The sequence below is a fragment of the Sarcophilus harrisii genome, chromosome 3, assembly GCF_902635505.1.
Source record: "Sarcophilus harrisii chromosome 3, mSarHar1.11, whole genome shotgun sequence".
Classification (NCBI taxonomy): Eukaryota; Metazoa; Chordata; class Mammalia; order Dasyuromorphia; family Dasyuridae; genus Sarcophilus; species Sarcophilus harrisii.
The window spans coordinates 600,333,539-600,353,678 of NC_045428.1; the positions used below are offsets into that span (position 1 = coordinate 600,333,539).

General features: G+C 37.4%; 1 protein-coding gene across 5 annotated transcripts in view; it reads right to left on the minus strand.

Annotated features, from left to right (window-relative positions):
* Window positions 1-7,392: 7,392 nt before the first annotated feature.
* The window catches only part of PLA2G4C (phospholipase A2 group IVC), a 36,843-nt gene continuing 24,095 nt past the window's right edge, over window positions 7,393-20,140 (minus strand). For all 5 annotated transcript variants that reach the window (XM_031963384.1, XM_031963383.1, XM_031963385.1 and 2 more), the window contains 8 exons: window positions 19,766-19,819; window positions 19,575-19,640; window positions 17,795-17,902; window positions 17,216-17,353; window positions 16,582-16,677; window positions 15,083-15,237; window positions 14,647-14,824; window positions 7,393-8,995 (listed from right to left, as the gene is read on the minus strand). In XM_031963384.1, the coding sequence (XP_031819244.1) occupies window positions 8,835-8,995; window positions 14,647-14,824; window positions 15,083-15,237; window positions 16,582-16,677; window positions 17,216-17,353; window positions 17,795-17,902; window positions 19,575-19,640; window positions 19,766-19,819 (956 nt within the window). In that variant the 3' untranslated portion in view covers window positions 7,393-8,834. The remainder of the gene's footprint in view (window positions 8,996-14,646; window positions 14,825-15,082; window positions 15,238-16,581; window positions 16,678-17,215; window positions 17,354-17,794; window positions 17,903-19,574; window positions 19,641-19,765; window positions 19,820-20,140) is intronic.

A 20,140-nucleotide genomic window follows, 5' to 3' on the forward strand; every position in this document is an offset into this window, starting at 1 on the left:
AGAAAAGCCTGGAAAGACTTACATGGAATCATGCTGAGTGAAGTGAATAGAACTAGAAGAACATTGTGCACAGCAACAGCAAAATTATGTGATGATCAACTGATAGACTTAACGCTTCTCAGCAATTCAGTGATCCAAAGCAATTTCAATAAACTTGTGATGAAAAATGCCATCCATATCCAGAGAGAAGAGAGAGCTATAGAGACTGTATGAAATAGGAAAGCACAATTTTCTGAATAAAGGCAAGAGAGTTTTCCTTGGAAATTTAACTATACAATGATGACAAGGAGACTAAGACATAAACTCAGAAGAATACAATAATGTAGAAAAACCTCCATGCAAAGCCTCAAGGGAAAATGTTAATTGGGCCTAAGACAATAAGAATTCCTGGAAGAACTAAAGAAAGAGATGAGTGGTAGAGGAAAATTGGAAAAAAGAAATGAGAATGAGGTGATAAAATTATTAAAAGAGAATAGCTTAGTAATAAAGAGACACAAAAAATCTTCTGAAGGGAAGTAGAAAAAAAATCAGAATTGGTCAAATGGAAAAAGACATACAAAAATTCACTGAAGAAAAGAATTCTTTTAAACATTTGAGGTTTTCTCATTGGTTGTGGTAGTGGTGGTGGTAGTGTTATTCAGTTGCTTCAGTAATGTCCAACTCTTCATAACCCCATTTGAAGTTTTCTTGATAAAGATAGTAGAGTAGTTTGTCACTTCTTCTCTAGGTGCTCATTACACAGAGGAGAAAAACCGAGGCAAAATTGAAGGTTGAACAGCTAGTAAATGTCAGCAGCCAGATTTAAACATAGTTCTTCCTGATGTTTTCCCTGGGACTCTATCCACTGCGCACTCAGCCATGAAGTTGCCCTTAAAAAGTAGATTTGGCCAGATGGGAAAGGAGGTACAAAATTTCACTGAAGAAAATAAGTCCCTAAAAATTAGAATTGGGCAAACAAAAGCTAATGACCCATGAAACATCAAGAAAAATAGAAGATTATGTGAAATATCTCATTGGAAAAACAACTTATCTGAAAAATAGATTGAGGAGAATTCTTTTAAGAATGATTAGACTCCCTGGGGTCAGGAGGACCTGAGTATAAATCTGGCCTCAGATATTTGACACTTACTAGCTGTGTGACCCTGGGCAAGTTACTTAACCCCAATTGTATCTCAAAAAAAGAATTATTAGACTACCTGAAAGCCATGATCAAAAAAAGAACCATCATCTTTCAAGAAACTATAAAGGAAAAGTGTCCCTTTATCATAGATCCAGAAGGTAAAATAGAAATTGAAAGAATTCATCAATCCTTTCCTAAAAGAGATTCCAAAATGAAAACTTCCAAGAATAACAAGGTCCAGAGATCCCAAGTCAGGGAGAAAATATTGCAAGATATCAGAGAAAAACTATTCAAATATCATGAAGACATAGTAAGGATAATACAAGATTTAGTGGACAACGAGGAGAGAACCTGGAATATTATATTCCAGACAGCAAAGGAGCTAGTATTATAAGCTAAAAATAATCTACCCAGTAAGATTGAGTATAAATTTTTAGGAGAAAAAAAATGGATAGTTAATAAAATAGAAGAGTTTCAAGTATTTCTGATGAAAAGATCAGAGCCGAAAAAAATTTTTTAAATTGAAATACAAGATTCAAGAGCACAAAAACATAGATATGAACTAATATAGAAATATGTTAACATAATTATGCATGTATCATCTATATAAGATTACTTGCTATCTTGGGGAGGGGGAAAATAAGAAAAGGAGGGAGAAAAAAATTGAAATTCAATACAAAAATGAATGTTGAAAATGATCTTTTTGTGCAATTGAAAAAATAAAATTCTATTAGAAAAAAAAAGGATAGATATGAAAGAATACCATAAGGGTCTCAATAAAGTTAAAGTATTTACATTTCTATATGGAAAGATGATACATGTATACTCCTAAGACCTTTATCATTGTTAGGATACTTAAAAGTTTACATAGTCAGAGAGCACAGTTATGAGTTGACCATGTTGGAACAATCTCCAAAAAATGAATGGGTGAGAAAGAAATGCAATGGGAGAACGGGGACTGGAGAAGGAGAATGGGGACATTTTCTCACATATAGGAGGAATGCAAGGAAAAATTTTACAGTGAAGGGAAGAACAGGGGATGAAGGATGGCAGGCAATGCTTGAACCTTACTCTTAGCAGAACTGATTTGAAAATTCAAAAGAACAAATATACACACTCAATTATATATAGCAATCGATCTTGTCCCAAAGGAAAATAGGAGAAGGAGGGAATAAGAGAAAAGAGAAAGGTAATAAAAGTGATGCCAGATTAAGGGAGGCTATAGTTAAAAGAAAAATAAACTTTTTGAAGAGAGATGGGACAAAAAAAAAAAAAAGGAAGGAAGAAACAAAAGACAGCGAGAAAGAGGAAAATACATAGTAATCATGAATGTGAATGGGATGAGCTCACTCAGAAAACAGAAGCAAATAACAAAATGAATTAGAAAAAAAGAATGCAACATTATCTTGTTACAAGAGACACATTTGAAACAAAGACACACATAGAATTAAAAAAGGGGACTGGAGCAGAATCTAATATGCTTCAGCTAAAGTAAAAAGACTAGGGGTATCAATCATGATCTCAAACAAAGCATAAGAAAAAATATACCTAATTAATTAGGGAAACTACATTTTGCCAAAAGGTACCTTAGATAATAAATAGCAAACATTTATTTATTTAAGTTTCTCTAATAAAGGCCTCATTTTTCAAATACATAGAGAACTGATTCAAATTTATTTTTAAAAAGTCATTCTCCAATTAATAAATTTCCAAAGGATATGAAAAAGTAGTTTTCAGAAGCTAAAGAAGAAGAAATCAAAACTATCAATAATTACATGAAAATGCTCTAAATCACTATTGATTTTGGTTGTTCAATCATTTTAGTCATGTCCAACTCACCAAGAGTCCATTTGGGTTTTCTTGGTAAAGGCCCTGGAGGGATTTAACATTTCCTTATCCAGGATCCTAATTTTACAGATGAGGAAACTGAGGTGGGTTAAATGACTTATTTAGGGTCATATAACTAACAGATTTGAATTCAGGTTTTTCTGACTCCAGACCTGACCCTCTATACATTATGCACCTTTCCACCTCATTATTGATTGCAAATTAAAATAACTCTGGGATACCATCTCACATCTATTAGAAATGCCATATGCTAGAAGGGATGAAAGAAAATAGATACCCTAATGATCTATTGATGGAGTGATGAACTGCTCCAACATTCTGGAGAGCAATTTGGAATTATGCCCAAAAGGCTATTTTTTAAACATGACAAGATCAATATGAAATAATGCAAAGTACAGTGAGAAGAACTGAGAGATTGTTATTCACAGTAATTGCAATATTGTAATGACGATCAACTGTGAAAGCTACTGTGACTACTCTGAGCAACATAATTATACAAGACAAAAACTCATAATGAAAAATTGGTCTCCATTTCCTGAGAGAGAATGTGGAACTCTGAGCACAAATTAGAAGCATCAATATCTCATTTTTTTTTCTTACTTTTATTGGCAATGTGGTTTCTAGGGAAATATGTTTTGCATGATTTCACATAAATATAAATGATATCAAATTGTTTGCCTTTCCAGTGGGTGAATATGTGACCCCAGTGGTAGAAGGAAATGAGAGAATTTGGTCATTAAAATACTAAAAATTTATAAATAAGTTTTTGAAAAATGTAAAAATATGAGGCAGGGTTCTCAGCTGAGAGAATGGAAGGAGGGCAACCTAGGAAGTTTGAGGAGGGATGAAAAAGTTTGAAGGAGCTGTCGTGAAGAGTGGGATAGTCAGTTTATAAAGAAACTACAGTAAGATTGTCTAATAGCGGTGAGGATTTAGTTGAGGTTGTGTAATATAAATTTGTACTGGACCCAGTTAGAACAGTTGCATGATTTTGTCCATTTTCATTCAGTAGTATATGTGTAGGAACAAAGAAGGCAAATAATGGGAATGATCCACGACTGAGGTTTAACTGAGTGTAATCAGAAGTATGGTAAGAAAGCTAGAGATTCAAGAAAACAGAACAGTGTACGGTTGAATTGGGTCATCATGGGGTCAAATGGGGAGAAAACCAAGGTGGTTACTGCAGGGGAGATGGCCTGGGAAACAATTGAAGAGCCAAGAGTTTTATTATGGTAGGGAGAGAGAAAAAGGTGAAATGCCAATAGTTTATGGTCAGATAAGAGGAGTTTAGAATTCTTGAACATGGAGGTTCATTTGAGAGTGATGGCAAGATCAAAAGTTTGACCATCTTTGTATGTGATTGAGGTTTCAAATGTCAATCAGATGTTGGTTTAGCAACCACAACTTGCTAGCAAGTTACTAGAATTCATCAAGTATATCTAAATGCTCTCTTACTATCGCCTTACTTATCAACTAAGTCCCTGTGAGTCATTTTTGTTCAGTCCCTCCTTTGCAGAAGAAACAGAAGCCAAAGTAGAATTAGACACCTTTGCCTTATCTGTTATCACCTGTCATTGCCCCATCTGCCCCAGTCAAAGATCCCATCCCTTCTTTGATGCTTCTTTCAATATACCTTTTGTTTAAAGAGAGAGACAGACCGAGAAAGAGAGAGAGAGAGAGAGAGAAAGAGAGAGAGAGAGAAAGAGAAGGATGGGAGGGTGAGAAAGAGGGAGGGAGAGAAAGTCTTGCTTATTCTGAGCCCTGGCATTCCTGACACTGTTTTACAGAATTATACCACATTTGTATTTATGTTCTGTTACCTGGCCTTGCTTCCATCTACTATATGTGTCTTTTAAAAATCTAAATTGGTTGGTGAATTCTGTGTGCATATTCACTGGTCTCTTCAGATAGATTCCCACTTTTCCTCCTCAACAGAGGTGATTCTCCTTGGGTCTTGAGAACTTCTAGAGCAACTCATATCTCTCCTGGGCTGACCTCCCTTGAGGCACATTATTTCATGGGGGTCATAATTGTCTGTCCCCTGAACTCATTGAAATCAGCTTTCATAAAACTGAGAGTATTTGTCAAACCGTATCCAGGTTTCATCTCCTCTTATCGTAAACACTATAATGAAATGGTCACTTCTACCCTTAAAATCAAATCCTCCCTGGTAGTGGAAAATCAAATCCAGAAGAGAATTTCCCTTTTGCTATCTTCTCAAAGGATGGGATTTCCACTAAGACAAGTCAAGAAGTTCTTCGCTGCTCTGCTTTTAGCAGAAAGAAAGAGAAATCAAGAAGAGGAGACACAGAAACAAAGATAGAGGGAGAAAGAAGGAGAATGAGTATACCAGACAAATATCAAGATAATGGCAGTACTCCATCACTACTATACCAATTCTTCTATGCCAGGCTTGTAGTCTGTTTTCCAAAGTCCCCATCTAGTTCTTTTCATACAGATGATCTGTAGTATAGTTCAATAACAATCACTTCTATCTTTTCTTCCTCTGATTGTCATCCAAATATTCTACATCATGCTTCTCCCTCTAATTCCTAGATTTCCTCACATGAATATGCCTTCCTAACATACAACACTACCCCTTCACATCTATCTTGTTTCTTATTAATATTATGGCCATTCAGAACCATGGTCCAAGAATGTGTCTCTTCCTACAAACTCCATTTTATCTTTAAGGTAAAATTTGCCCTCTTTGAATTAGATCTAAATCTAATCTAGATTAGATTTGTTTTCTGAACCCTGGGGTTCTGGGTAAAGGCACTTAGAGCCACATCTTTGGTGTCTCATGAACTGCACATCTCAGGTACTATTCCTTTTTCTTCTTTGTGGCTAGTCCCTATACTACATAACAGAGAGAATATAAACAAGAAGTCTCCCCTCTCTCCTCTAGTTTAAAGCCTTTTGATTAGATTTACAAGCTATCTGGCCAATACATTATTACCAGCCTTCAAGAGATATTCTCCATTTCTTTTGAGGGAGCTATCGATCCCATATCATAAACTGTGATCCAGAAACCCCAGTCCTGTCACCAGATACCCCATTCTTACCCAGATGTTCACTTCCCAAATGTTAGGATTCTTACAAGGTGCTAAGTCAGTTATCTAATTTAGCATGATACTTAACAGTTCTCTAGTTCACTAATGTACTTAGTAGAGTTCTACAAGATTCACACCTTTAAGAGAGCATATATAAGCTAGGAGCCTCAACCAGGATCGAGTTGGGGACATTCAGGGCCAGAAGGACAAGGCCACTCTCAGAGGAGGAGACAGATTCATTCCATCTTCCACCTTTGTGCTGGCTGGAGACATTCGGAGGGAGCTAGAAGCTGAAACTGGCAAACGAAGGACTAGCAGCAAGAGCTCTCAGAACCAAGGAGAGAGATAGGCCTCTAAGAAAATTAACCAGGCCCAAGGAAGGAAACAATAAAAGAACTGGACTTTAACTCCTGGCTGCATTTGGGGTGATTAAACTGAACTGAAAGTAAGGCTGCCTCCAAAACCCTCTAAGAAACCTGTTCCCAGAGAACATTATGCTTTGAGAAGAACATTACACCCAAATCCACTTCTCTCTTCTGCATCCCTTTTTTTAATAGGTAGCAATGAAGAAAACACAACCCGTGCCCTGAAATATTCAATTTCTTACCAAAGACTTGGTAGTCACTGACAGCATTTCTTAGGTTCCTTCTAGTCCTACCAACTATGCCCATGTGAATCACCAAAAATGGATGTTTTTGGTCCTCCATTCCTTAAAGGTTCATCTTAAAGGACCATGCCCTGTAAGAAGCTTCTCAATCAACTTCCAGATGAGGGTATCTCCCCATACATTTTAACAAGTGGAGGTTCTTCAAATTATCTTATATACATGTCCCAGAAATATAATAGGTCAGATCAACTAACAACTCTCAGCATCCTTTTGGCAAAGAATCACCCACTGCTCTTACTCTTTTATTCTTCCTCTTCTCTTTAGTGGATCTTTACATCTTAGTAGATTTATTGCTATGCTTTTTAATGTCTTGAATACAAAAGGACATGAATCTTGAAAGTTTTTTGTGCCTATATAATCTTGTGATTTTGTTTTTATTAAGATCATCTAATATGCTTATAGTTTCCTAATATTGGACCAATCCCACATTCCTAGATAAATCCAACCTGGTCATTGTCTAATCCTTAAGCTATATACTTATATGCCCTTTGCTAAAATCTTATTCAATAATTTTACAATAATATCTATTAGAGATAGTAGTCATTTCCTTTCTCTACTTTCTCTCTCCATAACTTAAGTATCAAGACCATGTTTGTCTCACAGAAAGAGTTTGGTAAGAGTTCTTCTTTCTCTGTTTCCACAATATATAACATATTGGAATTAATTACTTATTGTTTGATAGAATTCTCTTATAAATTCATCTGTTCCCATAATTATTTTCTTTAGGATTTTTTTTTATTTTCAGCTGAAATTACTTTCTATTATGTTAATACTCAATTATTAAATTCAGATTAAAGTTGTTTTTCATCTTTATTTCCTTGTTCAAGAACCAGCCCCTCTGTAGATCAGCCAGTTTCTGAAGAACATCCTCCTTGATCTTGGACAGGACCCCACCCAACCAGAAGACTTTTTTTTCCCCAGAGTATAAACAGAATCTAATATAGGTGAATTTCAGCCCTAAAATAATAAACCCATGTGCTGGCAGCTACCCTACCCAAAGGGAGTTTAGGGTAAACCAGCTCATGAAGGAGAAAAACAGAACCCTCTGGGGAGATTCCTTTGTCCAGATTGGTGCAGATGACAATTTCATGATCAAGCCACATTCTCAGCAGGAGGGGCTGAGGGCTTACAGCACATATCTCACTTGAAAGTCTATATCTTCATTAATTATTCACCAAACGTGGTTGATTTTCTACCTGTCAGGAGCACCTCCTTTTTTAAAAGTATTTTTAGTCATTCAGTATCTCCATTAAGTGTCTGGTTACTGAGAGAAACCACTGACCAACCATTTATCATCAGGGAGGCTAACTAACACAGGTTTATTTTTAATTACTCAGACATACTTTCTCTCAAGCTTTTCATTCATTTCACAGCTTTATTTCCTCCTACTAATTCCCCTTCTTAATCTCTTTCCTCTCCCTGCTCCATGTTATCTATATTCCTGGAATAAACTCTCCAGTTCAGTCTCTTGAAAGTCTTCCATTCCGTAAAGGTCCATCATAAAGGACCATGCCCTGTAAGAAGCTTCTCAGTCAACTTTCAGATAAGAGTGTATCTCCCCATAAAATTTCCCATAATCCTTTTTAATACCTTTCCTTTTCCTCATTAAATTATTCTACTTCTTGACAAAATAGTTTGTATTATGTCTAAACACTGTATCAGTGCTGAGTCCAGTATCTAGCATACAGTAAATACTTAATAAATGGTTGTTGGTTATGTTACATTCCCAACTTCTCTTAACAAACATGTGAACTAGACATTGCATACATTATCATTTTATAGATAAAGAAATATAAGCTCAGAGGAATCAGGGAAATGACCCAGGGTCACAATTCCAGTGTCTGAGACATGAGTCAAACTCATGTGTCCTGACCCTGGGATCAGCACTCCTGCCAATTCTAAGCTTCTGCAAATAGAACTGAGTAAAGCAAGAGGATGAAACAACAGACTCCTGGGAGCCAAGCCAATATTTTAATTGGATCTGGGAAAGCCTAAGCAGAATGTTCCATGAAGTTCCATGAAGCATGAGGGTTGAGAAAGTGAATAAGTGTCTCTCCCAAAGGAGGGAATGGCAGCAGGAATGGCAGCTGTTCCCAGGTAACAGAAGCCAGTCCCAGTACGAGAGCAGAAGTTGGGAGGCTGCTTCCTAGAAGACTGTCAGTGCCATTTCACAGATCTTTGACAAGATACGATCCTTGTTGTTTCTCACATTTGCCTTTGAGTCCTCCAGGAGTTGACTCACCTCAGCATCAGAATAGTTTGTAAGGTGGAATGTCTCATATGTCTTTCGCCTCTGGTCAATGATTTCTAAGGCAGAGAAAGACAGAGAAAACATGACATTAGCGCAAGTAGCCCTTTCTGGACTGTGCGTGCTTCATCAGAAGAGTAACTCTAGAAGCCTGTCATCAAAGCAATTCTAAGAAGAGGCAGCCACACCAGATTAATTTATTTGTGAATTCTACCAAACATTTAAAGAATAATTAATTTCAATACTAGACAAACTATTTGAAAAAATAGGGTAAGAAGGAGTCCTACCAAATTCCTTTTATGATACAGATATGGTACTGATACCAAAACCAGGTAGGGTTAAAAGAGAGAAAGAAAATTATAGGCTAATTTACCTAATGAATATTGATGCAAAAATTTTAAATAAAATATTAGCAGAGATTACAGTAAATCATCTCCAGAATAATACACTATGACCAAGTAGGATTTACACCCGGAATACACCAGGATTTACACGCCGGTTCAATATCAGGAAAACCATTTTTATAATTGATCATATCAATAAGCAAACTAACAAAAATCATATGATATCTCAGTAGATGCATTTGACAAAATCCAACACCCATTCCTATTAGAAACATTAGAGAGTATAGGAATAATTGGGGTTTTCCTTAAAATGATCAGTAGCATCTATTTAAAACCATCATCAAACATCATATGTAATGGGGACAAACTAGAGACCATTTCCAATAAGATCAGGGGTGCAACAATGTTGCCTATTATCACCATTACTATTCAGTACTGTATTAGAAATGTTAGATTTGGCAATAAGAGAAGAAAAAGAAATTAAAGAAATTAGAATAGGTGATGAGGAAACCAAATTATCACATTTTACAGATGATATGATGGTATACTTAGAGAACCCCAGAGAATCAACTAAAAAAACTATTAAGAGTAATCCACAAACTATGCTCAAAAAGTTATCAAACTGTGCATACCCTTTGATCCAGCAGTGTTACTACTGGGCTTATATCCCAAAGAGATTATAAAGAACGGAAAGGGACCTGTATGTGCACGAATGTTTGTGGCAGCCCTTTTTGTAGTGGCTAGAAACTGGAAACTGAATGGATGCCCATCAGTTGGAGAATGGCTGAATAAATTGTGGTATATGAATATTATGGAATATGATTGTTCTGTAAGAAATGACCAACAGGATGATTTCAGAAAGGCCTGGAGAGACTTACACGAACTGATGCTGAGTGAAATGAGCAGGACTAGGAGATCATTATATACTTCAACAACAATACTATATGATGACCAGTTCTGATGGACCTGGCCATCCTCAGCAACGAGATCAACCAAATCATTTCCAATGGAGCAGTAATGAACTGAACCAGCTATGCCCAGAGAAAGAACTCTGGGTCATGACTAAAAACCATTACATTGAACTCCCAATCCCTATATTTATGCCCACCTGCATTTTTGATTTCCTTCACAAGCTAATTGTACAATATTTCAGAGTCTGATTCTTTTTGTACAGCAAAATAATGTTTTGGTCATGTATACTTATTGTGTATCTAATTTATATTTTAATATATTTAACACCTACTGGTCATCCTGCCATCTGGGGAGGGGATGGGGGGGTAAGAGGTGAAAAATTGGAACAAGAGGTTTGGCAATTGTTAATGCTGTAAAGTTACCCATGCATATAACCTGTAAATAAAAGGCTATTAAATAATAAAAAAAAGAGTAATCTACAACTTTAGCAAAGTTGCAGGATACAAAATAAATCCACAGAAATCATCAGCATTTTTATATATTACCAACAAAGTCCAGCAACAAGAGATACAAAGATAAATTCCATTTAAAATAACTGTAGATAATGTAAAATATTTGGGAATCTACCCAAATCAAATTATATCCCAAAGCAAAATCAGGAACTATATGAACACAATTACAAAAAAAAAAATTATACTTTTCCATACTAATAAGCTCTAATCAATTGGGAAAATATCATGTTTATGGGTAAGTCAAGTGAATAAAATAAAAATGACAATAATACCTAAATTAATCTACTTATTCCACCCCAATCAAACTCTCAAGAAATTATTTTACAGATCTAGAAAAAATAACAAAGTTCATCTGTAAATACAAAAGGTCAAAAATTTCAAGGGAATTGATGAAAAATCAAATGAAGGTGGCCTAATACTGAAAACTATATTATAATGCAGCAGGCATCAAAGCCATTTGGTACTGGCTAAGAAATAGAATAGTCGATCAGTGGAATAGATTAGGATCACAGGACAAAATAATCAATGACTATAATAATCTAGTGTTTGATAAATGCAAAGATCCCAGCTTTTGAGATAAGAACTCAATATTTGACAAAAACTGCTAGGAAAAATGGAAGTTAGTATGCCAAAAACTAGGCATTAACCCACACCCAACACCATATGCCAAGATAAGGTCAAAATGGGTTCATGATTTAGATATAAAGTGATATTATAAGCAAATTAGAAAAACACAGGATAGTTTATCTCTCAGTTCTGTGGAGAAGGAAGGAATCTGTGGCCAAAGAAGAACTGGAGATCAAATAGATAATTTTGATTATATTAAGTTAAAAAGTTTCTGTACAAACAAAACCAGTACAGACAAGATTAGAAGGGAAGCAATAAACTGAGAAAAAAAATTTACACTCAAAGGTTTTGATAAATGTCTCATTTCTAAAATATATAGAGAACTGACTCAAATGTATAAGAATTCAAGCCATTCTTCAATTGATAAGTGATCAAAGGATGTGAACAATTTTCAGATGAAGAAATTGAAACCATTTCTAGTCATATGAAAAGACAACTCTGAGGTACCACTACACTCATCTCAGATTGGCTAAGATGACAGGAAAAGATAATGATGAATGTTAGAGGAGCTGTGGGAAAACTGGGACACTAATATATTGCTGGTGGAATTATGAACTGATCCAACCATTCTGGAGAGCAATCTGGAACTATGCCCAAAGGGCTATCAAAATGTGTATACCCTTTGATCCAACAGTGTCACTATTGGATCTGTATCCCAAAGAGATCATAAAGGAGGGAAAGGGACCTACATGTGCAAAAATGTTTGTGGCAGCCCTTATTGTAGTGGCAAGAAACTGAGTGGATGCCCATAAGTTGGAGAATGGCTGAATAAATTACGGTATTTACCAAATAAAATATGGTATTGTTATGGAATATTATTGTTCTATAAGAAACAATCAGGAGGATGATTTTAGGGAGGCCTGGAGAGACTTACATGAACTGATGCTAAGTGAAATGAGCAGAGAGAGATCATTGTACATGGCAACAGCAAGATTATAGAATGATCAATTCTAATGGGCATGGCTCTTTTCGACAATGAGAAGATTGAGGCCAGTTCCAATGATCTTATGATGAAAAGAGCTATCTACACCCAGAGAGAGGACTGTGAGAACCGAGTGTGGACCACAACATAGTATTTTCACTCTTTGCTTGCATTTTGTTTTCTTTCTCATTTTTTTCCTTTTTGATTTGATTTTTTTGTGCAGCAAGATAACTGTATAAACATGTTTACATATATTGTGTTTAACATATATTTTAACAAGTTTAACATATATAGGATTACTTGCCATCTAGGGGAGGGCATGGAGGGGAGGGAGCAAATTTTGGAACACAATGTTTTGTAAGGATCAATGTTGAAAAAATTATCTAATCCTAAATGTGTGTGCCTCTCGACTAACCCTAAATGCATATGTTTTGAAAATAAAAAAGCTTTAATAAAAAATTAAAATAAAATAAATAAAAAAGAAGAGACAGCGACAGAATCTCAGAAGGGCTCTCCTTTCATAGAATCTGTCCTCTGACAGCTTTAACAAGTAATCATCCAACCTCAAATCAAAGACGCCTAGTGACATAAGAAAATTAATATCTTCATATCTACTCCCCTTCACATATTTGATGACAGTGATGATTCCTCCCATAGTCTTTTTACTTGTAAATACTTAAATCCTTCAATCATCCCTCATAGGATTTAGCCTCCAAGCACCTTCCCATCTTGCCTCTCCTCTGATATAGAATTAAGCTTCTCTCTCTCTCTCTTCCTCTTGCTTTCTTCCTTTCTCCCTCTCTCTTTCTCTTTCCCTTCTTTCTCTCCCTCTCTTTTTCTCCCCCCCCTCTCCTCCTCTCTCTTTTTCTCCCTCTCTCTTCCTCTCTTTCTATCCCTCTCTCCTTCTTCCTCTTTCTCTTTTCTTCTCTCTTTTTTCCTCTGTCCCCTCTCTACTTCTCTCTCCCCTTTCTCTTTCTCTTCCTTCTCTCCCTCTCTCTCTGCCTTGGTCACTGTTTCTGTGACCATCTCCCCATTTCTCATTTCTGTCTCCCTCCCTCCTTCCCTTCTTTCTTCTCTTCCCCCTTCTCCTCCCCCCTCTGTGTCTCTTTCTGTCTGTCTCTCTGTCCCTGTGTCTCTGTCTCTCTGTGTGTTTCTCTCTGTTTCTGTTTCTCTATCTCTCCTCCCTTTATTGCTTAGCTCTTTTCAAAGTTATTAATCATCTCTTAATTGCCTTTTCCCAATAAGAGTCCTCCTTGATCTCTCTGAAGCCTTTGATCCTGTCAATCATCCTCTTCTGATATACTCTTCTTTAGGCTTTTTGATTCTACTTTCTCCTCACTCACCTCCTCCTCATCTGACTGCTTATTCTCATTATCCTTTGCTGGATCTTCAGACAAGTCAGGACTGCTCATTGTCGGGGTCCCATAGGACTCTGTCTTGAGCTTTCTTATTTTCTCCTTCTGGTGATTATCCAAGCACTTCATTGTCCTTACTATGCTGATAATTCTCATACTTATTTATTCAGACCTAATCTCTCTCCTGATCTCCTGTCTTCCAAATTCAATTGCCCATTGAACATCTTTAACTCAACATGTCCAAAACTGAACTTGTTCTTTCCCCTAAATTTTGGCTTCTTCCTAATTTTGCAGTCCCTGTCCATTGTAACCCCCCCTCCCAATCACTCAAGCTCACAACCTAGGAGTCATCTTTGGCTCTTCACTATCTCTTATCCTCTTTGTATCATCTCTCAAATATGGCTCTTTCTCTACCCAAACACTTCCACCACTCTGGGGTAGATCCACATCACATCATAGCAGGACTACTTCAATAGCCCACTCATGGCTCTGCCTGCCTCAAGTCCCTCCCCACTTCAATTCATCCTCCATTCAGCCTCCAAAGTGATTTGCTCAGAAAGCCAATCTTCATGTTCAGTTCTGGAGATCCCAATGTCCTCTTCAGCAGTTGGGATTAGACTGTTTTGGGATTGGGTACAATCCAAGAGCCAAAGCAAACTTCCCCACAGTGGCACTGGTAACATACTTGGTACTTGCCACATATGCAGAAGAGGATGGATACCCCCTGGACCAGGATGAGCTCAACCCAAATCCCATCACCCAAACTACTCAGTCTAGAGAATCTATATGTCTCAAATCCCTCCACCACCAGCACCCAGATGACAGATACTTAAGCCCTCCCAGCATATTGCATTGTCCCATTTCAGGCAATACAAAAGTAGAGGGGACTATGAAGAAGAAGGGATTGGAGCTACCTGAAGGCTCTTTTTCCTCACCAAAACACATGCTTGCAACCCACAGTGAGCATTCTAGGTGACAGGAAACCCTTTGAACCCATACTACAATGCACTTCAGTGACTGTACTGCTCAAACCCATACCTGTGCTGGAACAATTCACTTTATTGAAAAGTGGGAAGTGAAGGACCACAGGTGTCTTCTTCCCTTCAAAGATGTAGAAATCAGAAGGAGCCTTGGCTTCTTGGTTGAGTTTAGCTTCATCCACTGGAGGGAAGGGGATATTACAGGTTTTGCAGTACTTTTTAGTGGCCTTGATGGTCTGAGAAGAGGGAATACAAATTTATTCTAGATATCACCTGAGGACTCCAGAGACTGGAGGATCTCTAGAGATTTTCAAATATTTTTCCAAAATTGCACTTTCTAAGAAGGGAAAGTGATGGTAATCAGAGAGAAAGAAGACTGGATGAGGGTCACACCATGAATTAGGGATTAGAATTCATATCCCAAGCAAGGGCTCATTCTTGCTTGACTGCCCCTAACCAAGCTCTTTGGGAGGAGAAAATGGACTTCCCATTACCTCGAATGGATCCCCTTCACTGAAGTCAAAGGAGAGGATGATATCACTGTTCCGTACTGGGGGTAGGACCAGGGGATAGGCAGAGTTGATAGCCAAGCCAGCATCCATCAAATACATACTTTCATGATCTGTGAGAGGCTTGTCCTTAATCTCTTCTAGAGGAAAAAAGACCAGAGATTCTCTCACAAAAGCAGAGTTGGAGCTGGTTCACCCCATTCCTGAATTGGAATCACATGAACTAATGCCTACAAAAAAAACCAAAACTTCCAAGATGTGTCTGTTCATTCTGATGTCTAGCTGTGGCTTCATCCACCATCTACCAGATTCTATTCACTAATAAGAAATCACTCTAAGGATGCCCCCTGAAATTGCCCTCACATTAAACCTGTGATGGAAAGTGCTGTCCACATCCAGAGAGAAATATGGAGAGTGAATGTGGATCAAAGCATAGTATTTTCACCTTTTTGTTGTTGTTTGTTTGTTTTTTCTTTCTCATGGTTTTTTTCCCCCTTTGATCTGATTTTTTTGTGCAGCATGATGAATATGGAAATTTGTTTGGAAGAAAGGCACATGTTTAACCTCTATTAGATTACTTGCTATTTTGGGGACAGAGGAGAGAGAAAAAAGTTGGAACACAAGATTTTGCAAAGGTAAGTGTTGAAAATAATCTTTGTATGTATTTGAAAAAAATAAAATACCATTAAGAATAAAAAAATTCCCCTCACACTTTCCATTTCTGCTCTCTTTCTCTACTTTCTTACTTAGTTTATGGCTCCCCATGCAATAAGGGCTCCAAGAATAACCTTTGTTGGAATAAGAAAAGTGGAGGTGAGTAGAAGAAAGAGATATGAGAAAGAGTGAGTTAATTTTTCTTCTTGGCCCCAGACAACAAAAATAAGAGCAATGGAGAAGGGGAAATACTATGACAACAAATTCACCCAAATATAAGGAAAGGCTTCCTAATATGTCATACATCTCTTGCCTCTGTGTATTTTTACTGGTGATCCCCCATGTGTATAACACCTTTCCTCCTCATTTTTATATCCTGGCTTCTTTGGTTTCATTCAAGTCTAAGATAAATCTTTTCCAAAAGAAGCTTTTCCTGATCCCTCTTAATATTAGTAACCTCCCTTCCTTGACATTCCCCAATTTGTCCTTTCTGTATCTCATTTGCTTCGTTATTTACATGTTATATTCACCATTAGACTGTAAACTTCTGGAAGGGAAGGACTGGGTTTTATTTTTACCTTTCTTTGTACTTCCACTGCTTAGCACAGGGCCTGTAGTAATATCAATGCTTGTTAATATGAAACAACCTAACAAAGACAGGCAACATAGAGTGGGCCATCTTGGAAAGCTATCTCAATCACTGAAGCTCTTACAGCAGAAAGGGGACAACCACTTCCCAGAGATGATATAGCTGCCCAGATCTATATTGAATAAGGGTGATCACTCCAGTCCTTTCCTACTCGAATACTGTAATCCTAAAAAGTCCTTACCATACTTGTACAGAAAGTTATTTGTTGTTCCCCACGTCCACGATAAGAAACACTTGCAGGTCTTCCATAAAAACTTTAGAAAAGATGGGACACTGCCTAGAGAAAAAGAAATTAGAATCAAAACTAAAGATACCTATGAAGGAGGTCCAGTATTGGGAAAAACAAGGACCAAAAAGGCAGATAAATTCTGTAGAAAAAGCAAAGAAAGTAGCCATAAGATCTGAGTTTGAAGCCTGGTTCTGATGCTTACCAGCTATATGATCTTGCCCAAGCTATTTCTATTCTTCAGACCTTAGCTTCCCTTTCTATAAAATGGGGGAGTTAAACTAAATCAATTCTGAAATCCCTTATAGCATTAAATCTATTATCCTGGAATATTCTAGTCTAAGAAGTGGACCTTGGGCACACACTCACCCTTCTCTGAGCCTCAATTTCATCACTCTGAGCATCAATTTCAGGTAGAAAGAGGCTTTAGAAGAGCCATTTGCAGATGGTCCTTGAGCTATGATATTCTGTAGAATTCCAGAAGAGAGCATCCCACTTCCCACTGTCCTCCCCTGCTTCCAGGGAGCACATTGGCGGTCTAACAATGGTTACCACTGCAGTTTCAAGGAAAATTTCAAATTTCACTCACTCTTTTCCACCATTTCTTGACTCAAGGTCTTTTCCAGTAATTCCTTGATGAGTTGTCTCTGTTGATCTCGACTTCTCTGGTACGAAAATTTGATCATATGGCTAGTCAATGTCTCAGCCTCAAAAAAGTAGGTGTTCCCTGTGGCCAGAAAGAGGATATGTCAACCTCTGTCCCTTCTGAGGGCTCTATATATACTGGCTGAGTAGCTCTGTGTCATGACCCTTTACATTTAGGAATTCAGATAATCTAGACTAGAGGAAGGAAGGACAAAAAAAAGTGGAAAGTAATGAACACATCCTTCTGCACTCCAACTGCTTCCTGATGCTGACCCACCAGGTATGTCAGCACCTTGGCCAGCTCATTCCTGGCTTCACAAAGGATCTGCATTCAGGAAAATTTGTCAGATGTTTTTAGAGGACATTGTACCCGAAGTACTTTGGTTCACCTCTCAGCTCTCTCCCTTACTCCTTGTTGTATCTAAAACAAATCTCTTATGAGTTTTTTCTGCAAATGAGTCTAAGGTCACTCTAGTTTTGATAACTTATGAAATACTGCTCAAGGTGGGGAACTCCTTCTTACCCTCCATTTTAGCCTGTAGATTTCTCAAGATGGGTAGATAGTCTCCATCTGTTTGGAAGGTGTAAACCAGGTTGAATAATTCTTCTATCAGGGTTTTCAAAACAGCTCCTGATGAGAAAAAAATCACAATATAAACAATTTTTTTACTTCCTCACTCCCAGGGATCAAGCAGAGGTGACTAAGAGATAAAGAACCCTTTCTTCAGGTAAGAGATTGGGAATATGAGAAATTCATCTATTTACAAGGAGATTCCTACTAGTCCAAGCTTGAAGGTGGGAGGAGTCAATAATTCTAGCCCTTAAGTCATCCTCTGATACCATACTAACACCAAGATCTTTATAGAAGAAGAATCCATGACCTCCTTTGATCCCCTATATTGACCATCCTAGGAGCACATTCTTCTTTAGAGTCATCCTAAATCTCCCTTGCTGGGTAGCAGAAAATTTAGTGGAAAGAGCATCTTGAACATTTGACATTTCCATATTGTATAATATTAGTCAAGTCACTTCCCTCTTTGACCCACTTCAGTTTCTTCATCTCTAAAATGAGGGTGATGGTATTTGCATGATCCATTGACCCAAATTCTGTTGGGAAGTGATTTGTAGATTTTAAAGCATTATGAATATAGGAGTGATAATACAATCATGAAGATGATGAAAGATTATATCGCAGTCCAATTTTCCTTTCATTTTCTCAAATAGTAAGAACTATTATTACAGTTGTATAAAACATATTTTGTAGTGAATCTCTACCTCTCCAATAGGATAGTGCCCCCTAAACAACTCCAAATTCAATATCTACATGGGGGAACCACTCTGAATATTGAATGTGTAAAGTGCTGTCCCTTTGTTATGTAACCTTTTTGGTAGCTTAAGGGAGTAGGGAAAAAATACTAATGTGAAAGAGAATGACAAAATGAACCGGAAAAGCTCCTGTATGCTAAAAGAACTTGACACTGGCTTCAGTAGCCTAAAAGTAGTCGGGTAGCTTTGCTCAACAGGAGAGCAACTCCCTGAAAAATGATTTTGCCCACCAAATGATGCACAGTACATACTAAAGAGATTTTTTAAAAATTGAAGATTATTCCCACAATCACTTGCTCCTCCAAATTCATGGGTTTCTCTACTGATTTGACTTACTCCTTGACTTCAGTAAGCATGTGTCCACTCTCCCTTCAGGACACTGTTGGAGTGTGACCCAGGCTTATGGGCAGACTGTAACTCCCATAATTTCTGTGTTTGGATACTACTGAGTAAATGTAAAGATTACTTCTGCTTTTGTCTTAAAATTTAGTAAATGCTTCATGTTTAGGAGTCCCTTTTTCTCTCTGATCCCCTATAAACCTAAGGGAGTTGATTGGGTTTCCCTTTCACAAGTTGACCTGCTAAATCTCAAAGTGTTGAAACAATGACCATAGTTACAGAGCATAGCTCCCACTGAATACAAGAGCTGTAAGGTATAATTCAAGAGCTATTGATTCCAGGTCACATAATCCAGCTCATGAAAATTTCAAGTAAGATGAGTATATTTATGTTACCATAATCACCCAATATCAACCCAGTTTTAAAAATGCATCTTTGGGGCAACTAAATGGCACAATGTAGAGAGAGCACTGGTCCTGAAATCAGGAAGACCCGTGTTCAAATTTCACCTCAAATACTTACTAGTTATGTGACTCTGAACAAGTTGCTCAGTCCTGATTACCTCCAAAAAACCAATCTTTGACACCCAGAGTCAAGCCTATCCCAAGACATGAGAAGATCCAAATTCAGGTCCTTACCTTCAGGATCAGAAATGAGCTTTTTTTGCTGGGTGCTTAAACCACAGATAAATTTCAAGAAGAAATCTATAAGGAAAATGGAAATTATTTCACTAGGGATTAAAAGAAAGGCCCATCACGGTCCCAAACCCCACCTTGTCTCCCTTCCTTCCCTTTCTGAGCCCAAATGAACACCTGTTTCTCACACCAACCTTTGATGGCCTTGAGAACAATGTCTTTGTCCGCCAAAACACTACCACATAATGCTGTAGAGAAAAAGAGGGAGAACATATTGCAGAAAAATATTAAAGGGGTTCTCATTTGGGTCTTTGTAGCTTTAAGTATTAGAAGAAAACTGTCCTGTCCATTTGCCCTGACTCTACCCTTTCAGATTAGTAGAGAGTCCAGACACCCAGCTAGGGACATGGAAGGAATCTGGGTACCAAATTATATGAAGAGTTAACAAGGTTCACATCAAAAAGTAACCTCACACAGCTCTGCAGAGGCTTTTCAAGATGTTCTTATTCTCTCATGGTACCCCAATTTTGAAGAACCTCTGGGAACGAGGATTCCAATTAGATGCCAAA